We start from the raw sequence: 9,031 nt of genomic DNA, 5'->3' as shown, positions 1-9,031 counted from the left end.
GACAGACAGAGCTGAAAGAGTTTGACTGGGCAAGGTGCAAACACGGAGGCACAGTTTCGGAGAACAGTAGGAGGGACCCCATCAGGTCCATAAGCCTTCCGAGGGTTTAGGCCAGAGAGGGCATGGAAAACATCATTGCGAAGAATTTTAATACGTGGCATGAAGTAGTCAGAGGGTGGAGGAGAGGGAAGAACAAGCCCAGAATCGTCCAAGGTAGAGTTTTTAGCAAAGGTTTGAGCGAAGAGTTCAGCTTTAGAAATAGATGTGATAGCAGTGGTGCCATCTGGTTGAAATAGAAGAGGAAAAGAAGAAGAAGCTTCTTCATTCAGAAATCAGAAGTGATTTCTGGCTAGATGCCAGAAATCACGAAGGGAGTTAGATCTTGAAAGGTTTTGACATTTTTTGTTAATGAAGGAGTTTTTGCTAGTTGGAGAACAGACTTGGCATGGTTCCAGGCAGAAATATAAAATGCATGAGATTCTGGTGATGGAAGGCTTAAGTACCTTTTGTGGGCCACCTCTCTATCATGTATAGCACGAGAACAAGCTGTGTTAAACCAAGGTTTAGAAGGTTTAGGACGAGAAAAAGAGTGAGGAATGTACGCCTCCATGCCAGACACTATCACCTCTGTTATGTGCTCAGCACACAAAGACGGGTCTCTGACATGGAAGCAGTAGTTATTCCAAGGAAAATCAGCAAAATACCTCCTCAGGTCCCCCTAACTAGCAGAGGCAAAACGCCAGAGGCACCTTCGCTTTGGGGATCCTGAGGAGGGATTGGAGTGATAGGACAAGATAAAGATATGAGATTGTGATCGGAGGAGGCCAATGGAGAAGAAAGGGTGACAGCATAAGCAGAAGGATTAGAGGTCAGGAAAAGGTCAAGAATGTTGGGCGTATCTCCAAGACGGTCAGGAATACGAATAGGGTGTTGCACCAATTGCTCTAGGTCATGGATGATAGCAAAGTTGTAGGCTAGTTCAACAGGATGGTCAGTGAAGGGAGAGGAAAGCCAAAGCTGGTGGTGAACATTGAAGTCTCCAAGAATGGAGATCTCTGCAAAAGGGAAGATGGTCAGAATGTGCTCCACTTTGGAAGTTAAGTAGTCGAAGAATTTCTTATAGTCAGAGGAGTTAGGTGAGAGGTATACAGCACAGATAAATTTAGTATGGGAGTGACTCTGTAGTCGTAGCTAGATGGTGGAGAACTCGGAAGATTCAAGAGCGTGGGCACGAGAGCAGGTTAAGTCATTGCGCACATAAACGCACCATCCAGCTTTGGATCGAAAATGATGATAGAGAAAGTAGGATGGAACTGAAAAGGGGCTACTGTCAGTTGCCTCAAACACCTGAGTTTCAGTGAGGAAAAGAAAATGAGGTTTAGAAGAGGAGAGGTGGTGTCCTGCAGATTGAAAATTAGATCTTAGACCGCGAATGCTGCAGAAGTTAATGAAGAAAAAGTTGAGGGGGCTGTCAAGACACTTAGGGTCGTCGACAGAAAGGCAGTCCGACCTGGGGACATTTATGGTCCCCTCCCCAGATGGGGACTTCGAGGCTGGTATAGGAGTCGCCATGATGATTTTAAACTTTTTGAGAGAAGGGTGTGTGTGTTATTAGGTGTTTGTACTTTTGTGTGGAGGAAGAGAGTCGTCTTAATAGGGCAGGCTGTGACTGCCCCCTTGTGTTGTGAGACACAAAGGGAAACGTTCAGTGAGGTCACAGCTGGGTTTAATGATAAATTCACAGTACCCCCTGAACAGTGTTTTAGACCTCACTGGGAGTAATTATACGATTAAGCGAGTACTTACCGGTACGATGGTTGATCGTAATTTCACGAATAGTTAACTGCGTCACTGAGGTAGTAAATGAGAGATGCCAGTAGCGGACGCAGCAAGCCAGTCCTTTAGAGAGGTTTGAGGAAGCAGCCAACCATTGACAAGGAGGCACATCAGTAGGAAAGAACCTAACGAGGGGACAAAACACTGGGAGGGAAAAGGGAGGGCATTTACTACCTCAGTGACGCAGTTAACTATTCGTGAAATTACGATCAACCATCGTACCGGTAAGTACTCGCTTAATCGTATAATTTCACTTCACGGTAGTTAACTGCGTCACGAGGTAGGCAATGAGAGCTTAAGAGTGATTCCTCAAACCTAACGTAGTCCTTAGTGGTGTCAAAAGAAAAATAGACAAAGAATAACCATTTATTTCCCAAGTAACGATATAAGGTAGTACAGAAGTGAAACTCAACACAAATAATAGAACAGGCTGCAATCCATGTGCAAATCAACAATCTATATGTATGTGTATACCTTAATAAATACCCAAGTAATCAAGAGAAGGAAACCTCCTCAGCCCAACACTGCACTAGCAAAATCTGTCCGCTTGGACAACGGCCTCCTGTAGAATTTAGCAAAAACAGACTCACACGACCACCCCACAGTGGCCATGATTGTGGAGACAGGTAGAGTCAGGGATGCCTTGCTGGAGGAGGCAGATCTGGTGGAGTGAGGTGAGAAAATTGTTAAATCAATACCTGCATCCCTCATGACATTCCTAGTCCAGCGTCTTATAGTGTCTCGTGACGCTAACCGCACGGGAGCCTTAGTAGTTAAAAAGAACCTGGTAATAGAGCCCCTAATCCCTGCAGTCCTTTCCAAGGAACAGCAAATAGTGGTGAATATACATAAACATTTGTCTGGAGAATAAGCCGGAAAAACAAGCTCAGAGAGATGAACACCAGGTCTGGAAGTTTTCAGAAGATCACCTATTCGAAAACAAACCTCAGAACGAGAAACTGTCATGTTCCTAGTGTCCAAAAGATGTAAAGTATGGCCACGTTGTCCGGATACCAGGAGCATGAGCATGACCAATTTCCCAGATAACTGAATCATGGACAGGCCCTCATTTTGCCCCAAAGATCTTATGTGCGTCAGGACTACATCTGGATCCCACGTAGAGCAGTTACGGGGTAAAGATGGCCTTAATAGAAAAACTGCCTTCATAAACCTGCAGACTAGAGGGTGCTGGCCCGCGGGTTTGGAATCTATATTAGCAATGGCAGAAATAGAAGAACGAACGACATTCAAAGAACTGTAGCTCCGTCCCGTCTCCTTCCTAAATTCTTGCAACAAGAAATCCAACAAACAACTTACAGGTGGTCGAAAAGGATTAATTTCCCTGCCGACACAAAAACACAACCATCTTTTGATATGCGGCCCATATTGTAATTTCGTGCTCTGTCTCCACGATTGAAGCAGAAATTCGGCAACTTCCTGCGAAAGGCCTCTGTATGCAAAGGATCGCCAGAGAGGATCATGGCTGACAATATCAACTTCGAGGTCTGAGGATGTACTCGCGACGGGTCCTGGGGTAGTGTTAAGGAAGCGCGAGGAAGAAGGCGGGGAGGTGCAATCAGTAACCGGAGGGCCATCGGGAACCAGACCTGGGTAGGCCAGAGCGGCAGAATAGTCAGGGATGTCGCCTTGTCCTCCAGGATCTTTCCCAACATCCGGCCAATGACACTGAAAGGAGGGAAAGCGTAACATCTCCAATTAGACCAGGGAAACGTGAACGCATTGGTAAATGAAGCATAAGGGTCAGGTTTCCAAGAAACGTATGAAGATAACTGGGCATTAATACGTGAAGCAAATAGGTCGATGTCCGGAAAAAAGAATACTTCACACAGCCTATTGAAAATACAGGGTAACAGCATCCATTCAGTGTCAATGTTCCGGACTCTGGACTCTGCATCCGCTTCAACATTGTCAATTCCCCTGACATACTCGGCAGATAAAGTGATGTCCCTCATCGCAGCCCAATCAAAAATCTGTTCCGTCAGGGTATTAAGGCTCAATTTAGTACTGCCACAGCGATTAATACAGGCGATAGCGGTAGAATTATCAGACCGAAGACGGATGTGAGTCTGTTCGCAGCGTTTGCAGAGGGACCTTAGGCTCAAAAGGATGGCTTTAAGCTCCAGACAATTTATGTGATCTAATTCTGCATGTGCCCAATGACCTCCTGTCCTAGCATCGTCAACCTTCGCCCCCCAACCCGTTAGGCAAGCATCAGTGTGAATTTCCAAATCTGGGGGGCAGGATACCAGAGATTTAGTTTGAGAGTCGATGTTATCAATCCACCACCGGATTATGTCCCGAGCATGACTATCAAGTGAAATAACAGAGTTGTAGTTACCTTTGCTCAGAGTAAGTTCCTTATTTCGAACAATCTCCAGGTATTTGTACCTGAGGGGGGGCTAGATTCACCGCCGCTTCGGAGGCTACGGCAAGACCAATAAACGCAGCCAAGTCATGTAGAGTAGATCCACCTCTAAGCAAACTCAAACCATGGGCTTTAATGCTCTCTTTACGACGTGATGGTAAAGAGGCAGTCATCGTGACAGAATTTAGAATTATCCCCAAAAACTCCACTTCCTGAGTAGGAGACAAAACAGACTTTTTGACATTGACTGTTAAACCTACAGAGTCAAACATCTGCAAGGCATACATAGCATTGTCTTCCAACTCTTGAGCTGAAGAAGCCATGAGAATGCAGTCATCAATGTAACAGACAATCAATATCCCAAGTTTCCTGAGGTGAGAAAGGATAGGTTTAAGTAATTTAGTGAAAATGCGTGGTGCAGATGTAAGCCCCTGAGGAAGACAGGTAAACTGGAAAGATTGGTTATTCCACATAAAGCGCAGCCATTTCCTATCCTCAGGCTGAATACGAACAGAAAAATATGCATCCTTGAAGTCAATAGTCATGAAAAAACAATTTTCCTGAAGTAAACTAAGTACCTCCTTAATTGAACTCATTTTGAAATGAACATGTTTCACAAAGTCATTTAGTTTCTTTAAATTGAGAATAACCCTAGCCGTGCCATCCTTTTTTCTCGTAGGGAAAACATTTGAGTAAAAACCAAGGTCTGATATATGGGAACATCTCTCAACCACTTTCTGTTGTATGAAAGTTAGCATAGCATTATCCAGGGCTTCCCTGTCAGTAATGGATAGGGTGAGAGGTCTGGGGAATTCAGACTGTACAGGAACAACATCAAACTCTAACAATTTACCCCGCACCACATCATGAATCTATTTGTCCCTGGAAAAAACCTGCCAACTGTGCCTAAAAAGGAAGGTCTTACCCGCCACAAAGTTATCTGGCGTGTTAATCAAGGTGCAGCAAGGTAAGGTACAGCGACTTACTGTGGGAGGCACTGTGGGAGGCGTTACTGGGGAAGTTTGTATGGCTGCGTCCTCCTCCCGTAAGACTGCCGCAGGCCTAAAAAAGGCCTTGAAGGAAGCTTTGACCGGGCTCGTGAGCTGTAAGGTCTCCTGTGGTCCTGTCTACCGAAGGATAAGCTCTTCCCTCTGGAGGTCTTGTAGGGGCGGAAGGACGGCCTTCCCAGCTTCTTGGTTCTATGCATTTCATCACATTTCTTCACAATGTCGAAAGGGAAGAGTTTGTCAGTACCGACTTCACACTCCCATTTACAGAGTTCTGCAAGAGCAGTGTCATTGACGTGAACACGTGCCACCTCCTTTCGTAACTGGTTGGTGTAATTGAAGGCGGAGATTAGTAGCCTAAGGCAATCATTTAAACCTTCCAGGTAAAAATTCACTGCCTTCCCTTTCCTTTCCCCCACGTCACTAACGCACTGAGTAATGGGAACAAGCGCTTTCAGTAACAGTCCATTAATATGGGTTAGTCGAGCATCCACAAGTTTACCTCCCGTATTCATTGCTTTGACAATGGGAGGGTTAGTCTCTGGAACTTTCATATTGGGCACATTGCTGGGTATTTTAATCCTATTAGTGGTTGATTTTACAATGTCGGCCACAGGACGACGCCTCAGGCTGGCATTGACTATTGATGCAAGTGAATCAGAAATTGGTTCACCTTTTGCTTCCTCGCCCAAAAAATTGTCAGACAATTCACTCAACGCTTGGAGGAAGTCTGCGTCATCACCAGAGGTAGCGGGTTGGCTACCGGAAAAAGAGGGGGAGATAGTGTCTAATCCATCTAGGGGGTCTGGATCATCTCTCTCAGACTCTTCACCGTCCTCATTATCAGAAGGGGACAATTCATGACAGCCACCATAATCTACCGGTGAAGGCGAAGCACTGCGTGTAATGCGGTTGTCTAGTTTTTCAACTAAACCACTCAACAGATTGGTGAGAATATCAAATTTCTTGTCTGAAGCAGAAGGATCCTCGTCCGAACAGGGTTGACTGACGAATGATTGTAGACTGCCAGGCGGTTGTTGATTGCCGGACGGTTGTTGACTGCCAGACGGTTGTTGACTGCCGGACGGTTGTTGTGGTTTGGAAGCACAAAGACGCTTGACGGACGACCCATCAAAACCAACAGCAGTCCTCTTATTGTCCTTCCTTAACCGGTCATCATCATCACGCCTGGGCCGTGAACTGTCCCGTGAGACAGATGAGGAGGAGGAAGCACGCCTTGGCGTGTCCTGGCTGGCCTGGGAAGCACGCCGTGGCGTGTCCTGGCTGGGCTGGGGTGCACGCCGTGGCGTGTCCTGGCTGGGCTTGGATGCACGCCGTGGCGTGTCCTGGCTGGGCTTGGGGGTTCCTGCCCGACTGAGGCCTCGGTCCGCCATGGCTGGACACGAACCAATGAAGATGAAGCCAAGTAAAACTGCAGCAAACACACCGCGGCTCCCGCCTAGAACAACCCAGGTGGCGGGTGGTGAACGGTAGGTCGTGAGCGGAGGAGAGGTGTGGACTGGACGAGCGCGCGCTGTCGACTGGCTTGCTGCGTCCGCTACTGGCATCTCTCATTGCCTACCTCGTGACGCAGTTAACTACCGTGAAGTGAAATTATCATTTCGGCAGGTGTCTACTGCCTCCTCCTACTTTTTCCATCTTCATTTTCAATTCAAAGCTGGATGTTACGTTTATGTGTGCAACGACATGGCATGGAGGCGTACATTTCTGAATTTTCTCTCAACATAAATCTTCCAAATCTTCGTTTAACACAGCCAGTTCTTGTGCTATATATGATAGAGAGATGACCCACGAAAGGTACTTCATCTCATGTGAATCTCATGTGCTTTATATTTCTGCCCAGATTCATGCCAGTCTTTTTTCCAGCTAGACAAAATCTTCATTAATAGAAACTGTCAACATTTTTTATTCAATATCGAACTCACCTCGCAATTTCTGGCACCTAGCTAAAAACATATCCAATAACTTTACTTCTTAATCATTCTCTCTTTCATTTCTACCTAATGGTACCACTGCATCTCACCTTTTCTAAAGCAGAACTCTTCGCTCAAACCTTTCCTAAAAAAAAAAAAAAAATCTATGTTGAATAATTTAGGACTTATTTCTCTCTCTCCTCCACCCTCAAACTACTCCATGCTATCCATTAAGTTTCTTTGCAGTGTTGTTTACATACCTTTGCTTGCCTTAACTCTCGGAAGCCTTATGGACTTAATGGGGTCCCTCTTAGTGCTCTTCGAATCTGTGTTTCCGTGCTTGCACCTTGCCTAGTCAAACTCTTTCGACTTTGTCAATCAACATCTACCTTTCCTTCTTGCTGGAAGTGCTTACATTCAGCCTGTTCCTAGAATGGGTAACCATTCTAACAGCTGAAAGTACCGTTCTATTGCTTTAATTTCCTGCCTATCTAAAGTTTTTGAGGCTATCATCAAAAGCAACATTCTTGAAAATCTATCACTTCACAGCCTGTATCTGATCGCCAGTATGGATTCTGTCAATGCCGTTCTAATGGTGATTTTCTCTTTTAGAGATTTTGGTAAAAGTTTTGTTGTTGCCTTAGACATATGACAAGGTTCTGATAAAGTCTAACAAAAATCTTTAATGTCCAAGCTACCCTTATACTGATCATATCCTTGTCTCTGTAACTGCATCTCAAGTTTCCTTTCTGACCGTTCTATTACTGCTGTGGTAGATAGTCACTGTTCTCCTAAATCTATTAACAATGGTGTTCCTCAGGGTTCTGTCCTGTCACCCACTCTCTTCTTATTATTCATCAAAAATCTAAACTAAACTTCTTGTCCTATCCACTCCTACGCTGATGACACCAAACTGCACTTTTCCACGTCTTTTCGACGACGTCCATTCAGGAAGTAAACATTTCACGTAGGGAAACCACAAATTGCCTGACTTCTGATCTTTCAAAAATTTATAAAGTCACAAGTTCCCAGTGCTTTTAATGTGTAGACAGGTACAAGTACGTAGGTGCGAGCCGGTGGCGGCGTGGTACAGAACTCAATGATTAATACAGAGCAAGGGGCGAAGTAAACACTAGTGAAACAGTGAAGCATGAAACCAATACAAACTATGAACCCTAACCAATACAGTGAAGCCCCGTAACAATGAAGCATTCATACTTCACACATCTCCCCCTTCCTCTTCACGTTCATTAACTAGCTATGAACGTAAGGCTATACGCGCTGAGCGGCGTATGGGTCCGTCGGCTTCCCAACGGCGGCGTCGGCGTGCGTTTGGGGTGGCGGGATCGGGGATCTTCTGAGCTGGGGGGTGTAAGGGCTGCCCGTCGTGACTGTCTCTTTCCGCGGTAGATGGGGCAGGGACCACACGAATGAAGCGGCGATTCCGCCACAATACGCGTCCAGCGGTAGTCTTCACCAGGTAGTCGCGGCTCTTGCCAATCCCCATGACTACGCCCACTTTATCCCATCACTTAGTGACGGGATCTTGGAGCCTGACGTGGGCGCCAAGGTCAAGTGGTGGCAGGGGGCGGGCGTGGGCGTCATAGCGTTCCTTGACAGCTTCGGTCCGCGCGGCAGCACGACGATCACACTCCTCCGTCCTCTCTTGCCACTCAGCCGTGAAGGAGACGCTGTGGGCGGGGACGCAGGAGCGTAGCGGGTGGCCGAACAACACCTGGGCAGGAGAACGGCCGTCCTGTCGCGGTGTGTTTCGTAACTCCAGCAGCCCGCGGTCGAAGTCCTCGGTGAGCGTGCCAGAAGGGGCCGTCTTCATCACCAGCTGCTTCACCGACTTAACTGCTGCCTCA

At 46.4% G+C, this 9,031-nt stretch overlaps 1 protein-coding gene across 2 annotated transcripts; it reads right to left on the bottom strand.

Annotated features, from left to right (window-relative positions):
- Window positions 1-2,189: 2,189 nt before the first annotated feature.
- LOC135108119 (uncharacterized) lies at window positions 2,190-6,820 on the bottom strand. Of its 2 annotated transcripts, none has more exons than XM_064018816.1 (2): window positions 5,209-6,820; window positions 2,190-3,522 (listed from the first exon to the last, which is right to left on the bottom strand). In XM_064018816.1, the coding sequence occupies exon 1, from the start codon at window positions 6,795-6,797 to the stop codon at window positions 5,232-5,234; it is 1,566 nt and encodes a 521-aa protein (XP_063874886.1). In that variant the 5' UTR covers window positions 6,798-6,820; the 3' UTR covers window positions 2,190-3,522; window positions 5,209-5,231. The 2 variants fall into 2 exon arrangements, with proteins under 2 accessions (XP_063874886.1, XP_063874887.1); XM_064018817.1 differs by having other exon boundaries at window positions 2,190-2,497.
- Window positions 6,821-9,031: the final 2,211 nt, after the last annotated feature.

This window comes from Scylla paramamosain, chromosome 16 (genome assembly GCF_035594125.1).
Source record: "Scylla paramamosain isolate STU-SP2022 chromosome 16, ASM3559412v1, whole genome shotgun sequence".
In the NCBI taxonomy this organism is placed as follows: Eukaryota; Metazoa; Arthropoda; class Malacostraca; order Decapoda; family Portunidae; genus Scylla; species Scylla paramamosain.
This window is presented reverse-complemented; position numbering and strand designations above follow the sequence as displayed.